The sequence below is a fragment of the Nothoprocta perdicaria genome, unplaced genomic scaffold (genome assembly GCF_003342845.1).
Source record: "Nothoprocta perdicaria isolate Ctin4 unplaced genomic scaffold, notPer1 scaffold_95, whole genome shotgun sequence".
Taxonomy (NCBI): Eukaryota; Metazoa; Chordata; class Aves; order Tinamiformes; family Tinamidae; genus Nothoprocta; species Nothoprocta perdicaria.
This window is the reverse complement of record NW_020456254.1, coordinates 1,395,361-1,407,698: the sequence shown is the minus strand read 5'-3', so window position 1 is coordinate 1,407,698 and position 12,338 is coordinate 1,395,361. Positions and strand designations below refer to the sequence as shown.

The window sequence follows — 12,338 nt, the reverse complement described above, 5'->3', positions numbered from 1 at the left end:
ATAAAAACACACACATTAATACAATTTACTTACTAAGACTTAAGACATTTTCTTTAAACATTACCTTCTAACAGACAAACTTCAATGCAAGCACTGAAAACACACTGAAAACAAAATGTGTGTAAAAGCAGGTACTCTTGCATTTCAATCTTGTTCAGAAGAAAAAAGTTACTTTTGCTATGAATGAAATTTTCTTTTTTTTCAAGAAAAAATATATGAAACAATTAAAATATTGTGAATAATTATGATCTTCACTGTAAGAATACACACTATCCTCATCCCAATAATCACAATAATTTAAAAGTGCTTTCAATGGAGTAATCTACTTGCATTCACCTTTTCCAGTCTAGGCCCCAAAGCAAGCTAAATCTGATGAACTCAACAGAAACACAACCTGCCTTTCAATGAGTTTGTTCCCCCAACAGCAGGGACACAGTTATCATATTAAATTTTAGTCACTATAGAAATAGCAAAAAGAACATAAAGAAATGATGCAACTTGAGCAAGGAAAGAAACAGGAGGATTAGAAAAATGTTCAGGAAGCCACAGAGTTGGGTTCCCAAGGCACCACGCAGCCCCTGTGGACACTCCTCTACACAGAAGAAAGGAAATTCTTAAACATTTCACCTCTGGATAATGTTTAGTAGAAGCCAGAGTCCTGCCTATCTAAATGGGTCAAATAATTGCTGAACATGGATCTGATTGTAAATTTATTAATTGCAGCACTGGTGTTGCTCACTAACTGGGTATTGTGCCTAAAGGTCCACCTTGCTTAAAGAGAAAAAGGACAGTGTGTTTCATTCTTTCATGCTTATATTTTATGAACATTCTTTACAGAGGGAGGAAAAAAAAAGCTCACAAAACCTAGACCGTTTATAGAAAGTTATCATAAAAAATAAGTAATTGCTTCCTGTTACTACTCAGGCCAAAAGCTCAGACTGCTTCAGTTTTCCTTTTGCGTCTCCCTGTGGAGACTGGTGTCTTGCTGCCCTCCTGGAGCTGGGCATCACTTCTGTGTTCATTATTTAATGGTTCCGAATTTTAATTCTTTACAGCACTTGAAATAGGAATATTTTAAGCACCAAGTTAACGTGACATGACCCGATGTATCACTATACTTGATGCATACTCATTTAGGGCTGATTTCAACATTGCAAGCCACAGGGAGCTCTGATAAATGCTTATCTGTGGTCACCCTTGGTTTACTTAGTAAACATTTTTAATTAAAGTCAATGCATGTTACCTATTAAGCTAAGGGTTAAAAGCATTTTAAATAAAAAGTGCATGTGCAGCAAAGGTAAACTAGTACATGACTTGAACAGTTCAATTATTCCAGCCAATTAGTCAATTTTATCTGCACTTCTCCAACACAGCTTCTTTCCTTGAAGAGAAATATGGGACGGATCCATCAGACCAGAGGGCATTTAGAACCCAAGAATCTGCCGTGGAAGTAAATGAGAAAGCCCAAATAAACAGCAGCATATGTGATGCAGCAGGGACTTTCACACTAATTGGCTTTAACCCATATGGAGTCAGGAGGGTTTCAAGCCACGTGCACGTTGTTATGGGCTTCCTTCCACGCAGTCATGTTGACTGCCCTTTTTTTTTTAAGCTTCATTTCTTGTGGGAATGAGGTTTATATGACCATGCTGTGTCACTCTTCCTCATCATCTCCCCTCCAACATGTCTTTCGGGCCAATCAACCTGATTTTAACACCGACAGAGTAAGTGGAGATTCAGAAATATTAAGTTCTGTCACTATTTGCAGGTGGGTGGAGGAGAGAAATTCCTTTAGTGGCCTGATGACAGAGGCAGCACAGAGAGCTCAGCTCCTATCCGCCCTGTTCAGTGAGTCAGCTTGTCCACCAGCCAGAAGGTTGCTGTCAGGCAGCAATATTCACAGAGGTAGCTACAGAACAGCCGGAGCGCCTGTGTTTCTGTTCACCAACTGCCCCAAGTAAGGTCAATCGGGGAAGAGAGGAAACGGGTGCTCTCATGGAAAGGGAGGCAAGGAGAGTGCTGAGGATCCTCCCCAAATTCTTTTTTTTTTTTTTTTTTTCTCCCCTAAAACTTCTGTTTCCAAGGCAAACTCAGAATTGCCTATTCCGAGTAACTTGGAATAAGTAATTTCCAGACAAAAAAGAAACTGAAAAAAAGTTGATTCAAACTTCTAAGTAGTACTTACCCCAGACCAACACGTCATTACCTATTGAACAGACCAGCAACCTTACACCAGCACAGCTAAATAAATACCATTTATCATTAAAATAACCCACAGACTCCACTCTTATGTGCGAAACCTACTCAATCTCAGTAGATCTCATATTTTCAAGATGCACTTTGAGTGAGAGCATGAACTCTCACAGATTGATTCTTTCATAGGAATGACTGTTTTAATGATTATTTCACTCAAATGAAATAAGCAAGGTAAAATTCTAAAGCATGAAGATGCAGAGGTCTGAAAAGCAGGAACAAACAAACTATCTACACAAGAAAGCAAAGGTGCGCAGTAGATTGACCCTGACAGTTGAGTTTTCATGGGGTCTGGATTTTTTCAATGCCTCCGTAGGATCAGTTTCTGCCTTAAATTATTAGGGACAGTATAAATAAAATATTGTCATACAAAATTACTTAAAAGCTTGCTTATTACTGCTTAATATATAATAAGTTTCTTCACAATATACTGTGACCATAAAACCCCAGTATTTTATAAATTATGCAACTTTATGTATTTTATATCTTATGCAACTGTATTTTATATATGTTTGTACACATTTTTAGTACATATTACTGGCACACCTCCTTATTTGACTTCTTTCAGTTGTGGGGCAAGCTGTGCAGTGCTGCCTTGCTTTCCTCCCGGAAGAAAACACACATTACAGACTGCGTGCACATGCACAGGTATACGCACATAATGCGCGTGTTTTTAAAAATAACTGAGCACAAAATTATAAAAGATTGCTTCATTTCTGTCTTTAAAGGAAACTATTCAACTGTACTCCAAAAAGTCATAAGGCAGAGAATTATTTTTACACCATAAGGCAAACACTGAAGAAATCCTATCTTACCATCCAAGGTGGACTGCAAAGGTCCTATTCTTCCCATTCTTCTGACTCTCCAGACATGTCTAGCAGATGGCACATACAGTTGGGTAACCTAGTTAAAAGTATTTTACAGTTAAACATTGTCTAATTAAGTATTAAGTACATACATTAACTATGAAGTCCAGCAGTCTTTGCTACTATATTTTATTTTTGGAAAGAGATTTTTGAAGGTTTTTTTTTCCCACTACAAAATAATTCTTTCATTTAGTAATTTTGAGCGCTCAAAATAACTGGAAAATAAGACACTATTATGTGCTTTCCATTCCCTTTTACTATAACTAAAGAAGAACTATACTGTTGCAAAGTAGAGCACAGTTTTGCTTTCTGGATACATTATATCATTTACTCTAAAGGTTGATTAATAGGTGTAACTAACATCTTATTTTAAACGTAAGCTTCATATCAAAGGAAGATATTATCATAAATCAAACAATTTACTATTTAAGCTTCAGCACCGATAAGTCTATGTGAGAAAAAAAAATATTACTTTTACCTTATCTGCTTTTATGTTTTCCTGTTCTGACAGCCAGTGATTTGGTGGGCAGAAGTTTCTCCTTGTATCCCTGGATTTCAACATTTTCACTAAGTTTGTGATGACCTAGGTATAAGAAATACATTTTCAGAAATAAAATTCAATATATATTTAGCACTGTGAATGAAACTATGCGTTACCTTTCTATTACAAATCTACAAGTAAAACCCTAAGGGGGATAAATTATTATTTATTGCTAAAAATTTGTTCTCATACCTAAATATCTTAGAATATGTTAAGTAATCATTCAATCATAATTCATTCAATCATAAGTCATCCAAAAATTGCTTTATTAAAACCTTCTTCCACATATTAGGACTACAATTCACATTTAAAAAGTTATATGCTATAGTTCAGGCATACGACAAATCATTCCAACATTGTATTACTTCTTTTAAAAAAAACAGCATTTAATTGGGTCATTATTATTATTATTATTATTGAAGGAGTTTTCTTTGCCCATAAAAGGAAGAATTCCTAAATTTCTGTGGACTCTTTTCCAGAGGCTTTTTAAGAATGGATATTTTGCTTTTAACTTCAAGACAACAACGATCATGTTCCATTCCACACTTGGCAACCTATGGCAAACTAACAAACAGTGGATATTTCTGCCTACAGTCAGTGACTTTAATCAGCTTGCACGAGATCATTTGATACGCTATTTAATGACAAAAGACATCAGAAATTGCCCAAAGACAACATCAGCTTTGGAAGGTAGAGGAAAATGAAGCAAATCATTAAATTGGCCATGCAAGGTGACAGCAAAAGTCCCATCTCTACAGCACGTGCAAGACTGCAGCTGTCATTGCTGGCTGCTGCACTGACAACCTACAGCATTTCCATCTAAAACTGCCTCAGAAAAAAATCGTGTCTGCTTACGGTGTATGGCATTAGACACTGGGAATTTTCCAGGTGGAAAACAAATACAAATATTTTTATAGAGCTTTATATTGGAAAATAAGACACCATAGCTTCCTTTTCTTTTCAAAGAGTGCATTGTCAGTGTTTTCAAAGCTATCTACAAAAAAAAGTGTTCTTATCCAAAAGTAACCACCAATACTATCAAATAAATTGTACCTCATAATTTCTGTTTCTATACAATCCTTACATGATTACCTCATTATCACAGTGTTATTTATGAATGAAAATGTGTTAAATAAAATTAGTAAGTCCTTCTCAACACGGAGATGTGCCCATCTACTCCACACCAGCAAGAACACAGCACAGTAGCTTAGGTGACTGTGAAGGTTAAATAAATATTATTTCACAAGGGGCTCAAATTACACCAGTCAAAATATGAGAAAACAAGCTAGCAGAAAATTAATTCAGGAGTATGTGTGGAACAAGATTGGGAGATAGGAAAATGTGCTCATCGTGGTTTACTGGTTGTCTATGCAGTTTTAATAAAGTCCTTGGCAGAAAAAATAAAAGTAGCGATACTGAGTTAATGACTACTCCATCACAACATCACAAGCAAACTGTCATGTTAGCTGCATGTATTCTCCCCAAAGATGTTTATATACGTGTATATATACATATATAATGTATATACGCACATACACACGTAAGAGGGAATCAGCTTAGCTCAACACTAAATAAAATATAATTAGGTGGAATCCATGCAAGTATAAATCACTAGTCTAAAGAAATCACCACTGCTAGGCACTGACATCTGTTTTGCAACTTAGAACCACAGCATTCGAAAAATGAATGGGGGGAAAAATACAGGAAGTGTTTCCAAAATAATCCTGCTGAAAGACAGTCTTAATGGGCAGGTGTCTAGAGAACCAAGGAGTTTAATGGGCCTTTCCAGATACCGAACAAAAGCCTTTTTAGGACCCCAGTTTGTAAAGTAAGATCTTGAAAAAGAGGCAGAAAGAACAAGAATGCTATTTAGGAACTGGGTGATTACACAGGAATTTTCATCACCTGCTCTTATAAAATTCATTGCTGCTCAGATGAGTCACTAAAACTCTGCAATTCCTTTACCATCAGACTGGGAAAAAAAAAATCCCCCAAAAGATACCCCCATGAAGACCATGCGAGCAAAACGTTTTAAACAGAGCTAGAGATGCCTTCGAGAAAGCTGCATGGGATTAGGGGAGACTGGGGTTCCCTTCTACATAACAGACAGGTAGGGAGAACCCAGCAAGTAGAACTCAGGATTTTGTTGTAAAATTTGTCATTCTCTCCTTTGACAAGGCCTGTTTTCATGCACCCTTAACTTAACGACCTTCTATGCAACCGTTAACAGCAACTACACTATCTCAGTATTACAATCGCAGGCAAGAAAAGGACATTCTGCTGAATAAAGACATTTTCACAAGCAAATCTGAAACAGGCAGTCTCACTGATTTCAGATTTACCACTACTTCACACAAGCAGGTCTCGTATACATGGAATGCATTTCTTTAGACATGAGGAGTATAGAGGACAGCTAAATTAAGCAGGAGAAATTAGGAGTCGAGATCATATGAGAGGACTGGGCCTTTCTCCCAGCAGGTTGGGAGCAACAGCTTTAAAAGAGAAATTTGGCACATCTTGGACATAACGCAAGAAAGGAAACTCTCATCTCTTCTGAGGCCTTAAATTTATGACAAATTACCCCAGAGTGGTTTCCATTTTTTTGTTGGAAGACATTGCTGCCCATTCCCTGACAAAAAAGCCCCCTGGTGATGCCACCAGACAGGCTCGCTGCAGGATTCCTCCCGATAACATAAGTTGAATTTAGCTGCATTGAATTTCTAACAAGTGAAGCTTTATCTGCTACATTTCTAGGGAGAAACAGAGCATTTAAGATATCGTCAAGATTTACAGCTAATGGAGGAAACCTCTCCCCCTGAAGACCCTGAGAATACACCAAGTTTAGACAGTTGCACTAAGAGTTTAACAGCTGCCTGGCAAAGTGAAACAGTAACTCGATGTTTAACAGCCACCTGCCTGAATAAAAGCAAATATAACCAGACACATCCAAAAAGCCAGGGGCTAGTAAAAAGCTGCTTAAACATGATAAACTAAAGAAAATAGAGGGTGGTATGCTCTAATACATAAACATTCCCCTAGCATGCTGTCCAGCTTATAAGAATAGACATATTGAGGTTTCTCACTTGCGACCTTTAAATCGAAAGTTTATTTGGCAATTTAAAGACAAGTAATTAAATTAAACAGTGCAAACATATATTAGATCCATCTTTGCAAATTACAGATTCAGTGATGCATTAGGTCTGTATTCGATGCAATCAAAACATTATCAGTTACTCTCACAGCTATTAATGCTTATGCTCATAAGTGAAATGTGTTGTAAAATCAGGCAGAATAGGCTGGATAGAGGCTATCTTAGCCTTGTAGAATGAATAAGCATTCCTTAATTAGCCCATCAGGTTAAGTGCAAGCCTTAATGGGCCTTTCCTAAAGTCTAGCATGACATCTTTCTCCAAACATGGCCAAGAAGAAAGTTCCATTAGCAATATTAATACAAGCTTAGTTGATCATTTTCATTCAATTAACTTCTTTCAATTAAATAGATAGCTTGACAAAAGCAGTGATAAAAGACCTGAAGGGACAGCTGATGACTCGAACTGAACATTAGTGTGCGAGAGGTCGCCAGTATTAAACGGACTGTAAATCTAGCATTCAATTTGGAAAATGCATTTCTCCTGCTCCCACTTCTTTAATGAGCAATTTTAGCTGACTAGATGTGTTTGCTGCAGAATTTTCATGACAAGTCAAGCACTCCCCTTTTTTCCAGCAATAGTTCTATTCTAAGGCTTTTCCTGCCAATATTTTCAGCTTCCCTTAACTCATGTCGTGGGCTGCCACGGATAAAACTGCTAGAAATACATTGCTAGGTACCTAGAAATCTCATATGTCAAGTTCGCATTTGCTAAGCCTCATCCATCACCCGCTGGTATTCCAGCAAGTGGCGAAGGAGCTGGACCTGCATATTCTAGTACGGCAGCAACAAAATCCATGCAGCAGCACAGGATCAATTTAGTGAAGCCTCTAACATCAAAGTACTGGCTTAAAATTCTTTCTGAATCGTGAGATCGTCCATGTGATTAACTTTCTGCAGCTAAGAGCCTTGATGAATCAGAGGCCAGGTTAAAAACAATATTCTATATAGCAACTTCTTTATAAACACAATGAGCAGGAAAACAAAATTAAGACAAAACGCAAAAGAAAAGATCATGTATCATATTTATCAAAGTTACTCTGAATATTGGCACATGTTCCCAAATGCCCATTTTAAAATCCACACGTTCTGGTAACAATTACGATAAAAGTCTATAAAAAATTCACCCAGTGTCTCATTATCAGCAGAGAGAAACCTGAAACCGTTATTTCACATTGATCCACCACTGACACACCTTAAATAGCTGAATCCATCTCTTTTGTTCCGTCTGGATACACTGCTGCATTTCCGTGTTCTTTGTGGCTCCGACACTTCGGAAGGCTGCGACGTATTCCTCGCGCACTTCGGGCTTGGTTTCCGGGTAAGCCAGCTTGATGATTCCTAAACATGCATCCCGAAGGCAGCGTGACAATATTACTAGCTCTTCTAACGTAAAAGGCATCATTGATGATTGTCTTTGACCTACAACTACATAAAGCACAAGTTTATGTTTCTTTCAAGTGCCATTTCTAATCATTTTGTAATTACAAACACTTATTATTTAACAGAAATTGTAACACACAAACATACACATGGCAAAAGCAGAGAAGTGATATCCAAAATAATAATAATGATGATGATAATGCATATACACTTATAATTGTGTATATATATATATATCAGAAGCCATTGTCATTTTAATTGCAATTTTTTTGTTCTTTATTTTAATTACAATATTCTTTTTTTTATTATTATCTCCTCAGTTAATATTCAAGTTAGTCTACCAATCCAAGTCAGAAGGACTTCACTAAGTCATTAAAAATCATCATGAATAAGACCTTCCCCATGGGACTCAGTGAAGCCGGGGTTCCCAAGGTGCAGATCATCAGTTTTCCCTTTTTCCAAACGCAGCCATCACGACGGAACCAGCTGGCAGCAGAGCACTCGGGGCCTGGCAGCACATCAGCCCCGGGAGCCTCCCCCACAGATGTCACCAAATCGGTGCTCAGGGAGCCCTAAAGCTCTAAATTTCAGCTGCTGCTGCTGGGTGGTTCTGGACAAACTGAGATGATGGCAGGATGTTTGTGCTAGAACTGCCCCGTTGCCATCGCATGAAAAAATCTCCACCTTTTGGGAAAACTAGGAGGTGGGCAACAACCTTGCTTACTGACAGGGAACGATGCAGAAGCAACAGAACAGCACAAATTTTGTCCAGTGCTCCTTAAAATGTGTTGGCTCATGTTCAAGCAGCCTTACACAAAAACATTTTGCAAAGTTCTGCTATTTAGTAAGCTTGAAACTCTCACCTTCTATAGGATCACCAAAGAATTCATTATCGTGAATAGAAATAAGTGAATGACTAAACAAAGAACTAAAAAGGTAAAAGAGAGGGATAATTCGACTAGAGTCTTCTAAAGACATTGGAGAGCCTCTTGAAATCACTTGAAGCAGTGGCACCATAGACCTTAAAATATAAAATACAAAATAAGAGGTTGATAATTATTCACTTTTTTAAAAGTTTTAACTTCAGCATTCTACTAAAAAGTAGTAACTATAAAACAAAATAAGGACAATTCTTTCTCAGTTTATTAACTATTATGTCTCGTTCCTGCAAAATAAATTATTCTTTAGTGGTTCCTGTTGCTATAGCATCTCTGTGTCTTGAAACACATTAGCTTATATATATAATTTTAACAACTATATTTTAACTGTTAACTCCTCACACTGGTAACAGACTGCACATTTTTTTCTGTTTTAGAGCAGACACCTGATGCAAAGGGGGATTAAATAATCTGCATATCAGCATGGTGCAAATTTGTAGTTCCTAGGAGCACTCTTCAGCTCCCACTGACTTTGGGACTAATCAGAGTGCTTCAATCAAGAGATAAAATTGTTTCTTTTCAGTATTTATTATATTGATTGTAGCAAGCAATCTAAAAACTACAAGACACTTGTATCATTTAAAAGAAAGGTTCTAAAATCTGTAATTATTTACAACAGAGCAATTCCTGAAATTTTGCTCCATTTTATGGAATCAAAGTCTCAAGGAAAAAGGAACCAAATAAAACATGAGAGACTTGCTTTCAATTTTCTTCCACTACCATCACGGTGCCACCAACTGTGTCCTTTCCACCAGATATGCTCCATTTCAATAACAACTCAGTTGCTGCAGTGGTGTTACACGTACCCTGTAATCATTCGTGTAGTCATTGAAGATATCAAATACCAAAGATGCCGCAGGAATCTGGCATTGAAGGCTAAACTATACAGAAGTCTGAAAGAGAAAGACCAAATACATTTTTATCTCCTAAAGTCACGTACCCACAAAACACATTTTTAAATATAACATACCTTAAAATCCAATTTATTTTTCTAATTTTTAATTCTAATGTACTAATTAATAAGTTCCTCTGTCATTCACTTGACTTTAATAAACACAATAATCTTAGCTTAAGTCAAATAACTACCTTAAAATTTATTCAGGAAACAGTTGTTTTATAAAACAATTTTACATATATATGTGCATGTGTAAAAATACACGAATGTCAGACATTAATACTACAACTCAGGGGGACGATGTCTGTCCTAATAATTAGTTATGTCCTTATTCAGCAATCAGTGCCCCCCCCCTCGACGCACTAATCCACCCATAGGCATGAAATGTTTGATACAACATATGTAAAAATAAACGCACAGGGTCACAAACCACTTCTAAACAGACTCAAATTTCATTATATTATTCTAGACATGATTAACAGATCCTTCTGCATAAGTAAGGAATAAAAAGCTTTCTCAAATCAAAAGATCTCCTCGAACTTTTTTCCCCAACAGGAAGCAAGATATGTAACCAACATCATTTAAACACAATGCCTTCAAAAAAATAATAATAATTCTTTTTTTTTCCTCTTTTTTTCCTGATACTAAAGTATTATATTCAGTTGGCAACTCTAAATGCTACTTTCTACAGTCTCCTAATTACTATTAGAATAAAAATGATAAAGCTGCCATTCAACCCATGTCTCCTGTCAGAAACAGCCTCATAGCACCAAAATTCCTCATACTCATGCACACTGGAACCTGGGAAATGGGAGCAGAGAGGGGAGACTGGAAGGTCTGCCTGAGAAAACATTATTTACTGAGGACCACATGGACTAAGGAAAATATGCCAGATGGCAAAAGGCAAGGAAGCACATGTTTCACTAAGGAAAACAGTGAAATATGCAACAAATATTCAAAAATATTTGAAAAATATTTAAGCAGCAATTCATTTAAGATTTAAAAGCAAAAGACAAATCCGTGCAGCCACACACAAAGAAACATTTCCTAGCAACATACGCCTCTGGCTCCTAGTTTATTGGCTCTTTGAGCCTTACAAAAATCTTTTAAAAGTATATTTTAAAATTAATCATATTTTAAGTGTGTGAAATTTTTATCTTAAAACTTGGAGGAAAAAATATAGATCAATCTAATTTTTTTTCTTTGTACTTTTCTGGATTCACATTATTTTGACATATAGGTGGAAAGTATACATTATCATTTAAGGAAGGGCTTATTAGATTAAGCTAATTTAGAACCAGGATTCCTATTTTAATGTTTAAGTATCCAAATGATAGCTTGTATGTCTCTGCTTCTAAGATGAACAATTTCTTCAATGACCTTCAGTTCTCAGCCTCGTATTTGAAATGAAAAGTAATTTGGCACAGTGCCTTTAGGTCTCATAGGGTTTCCAAGTAAAAACTTGTTAATTTTACAATCAGCCCTGGAAATTATGTAATAGTTTTAGCAGAAATGAACAAACATTATGGACACTGAATCTATCATAATGTAATTCATTTTTTCATTCTAAAAATGTTCAGCAATAATGAAGGGAAAAAAAAAAGGACAAACCCAAAGAGCTCAGAATAATAACCCATGTCTGAGTTTTATTCATTTTTATTCTTTATCAGTGATTCAGGCAGCCAACTGTAGCACCTGCTACATTTCATAGCTTGATTCCAGAAATTTTGAATACATCCAGCTTTGGGATGGGAATGTTGTGCTTCCCTGAAAATGAGGTTACATGTACACTGCAGATGTGGTACAACCACACTCTGGATCACTTTTTACTTTAAAGAAAAAAAATCCACATATATACACACTATAAATCATATTATTTCTCTGCATCTTTATATCTCAGTGGATCATATTCAATAATTTGTGCTATTCTTAAAAAAATAAAAAACAAAAAAATAAATTAAATATTAAATACTGATCCCCCTCTCTCCCCCCACTTCTAGTTCTGCATTTTCTTGCAAAATCTCACTACATATTACAGGTCATGATACAGGTGTTTACATAACAGATTCATTAATGGTAAGTTTTAACAGTAAGCTTTAATATCCAAACTTAGCATTTTAATTTGGGGGAAAAAATATCCCTCAGATAATGAAAAGTATAAGCTTCCATTTCAAGCTGAAAAACAAACCAGCCACAAGCTGTGCTAGAACTAAATTCACTGCAGTAATTTGATAGATGTCTATTTTACTCATGCTAATTAAATTATCTGCTCCCAAATTTAGGAACATATTGGCCATTTATTACCAGCCAGCTT

General features: G+C 36.3%; 1 protein-coding gene across 1 annotated transcript in view; it reads right to left on the bottom strand.

Moving 5' to 3' along the window:
• The window catches only part of UBE3C (ubiquitin protein ligase E3C), a 61,656-nt gene that overhangs the window by 27,198 nt on the left and 22,120 nt on the right, over positions 1 to 12,338 (bottom strand). The window contains exons 11-15 of the mRNA XM_026052978.1: positions 9,936 to 10,022; positions 9,055 to 9,212; positions 8,004 to 8,236; positions 3,598 to 3,702; positions 3,069 to 3,156 (exon numbers count right to left, since the gene is read on the bottom strand). Of these exons, the coding sequence (XP_025908763.1) occupies positions 3,069 to 3,156; positions 3,598 to 3,702; positions 8,004 to 8,236; positions 9,055 to 9,212; positions 9,936 to 10,022 (671 nt within the window). The remainder of the gene's footprint in view (positions 1 to 3,068; positions 3,157 to 3,597; positions 3,703 to 8,003; positions 8,237 to 9,054; positions 9,213 to 9,935; positions 10,023 to 12,338) is intronic.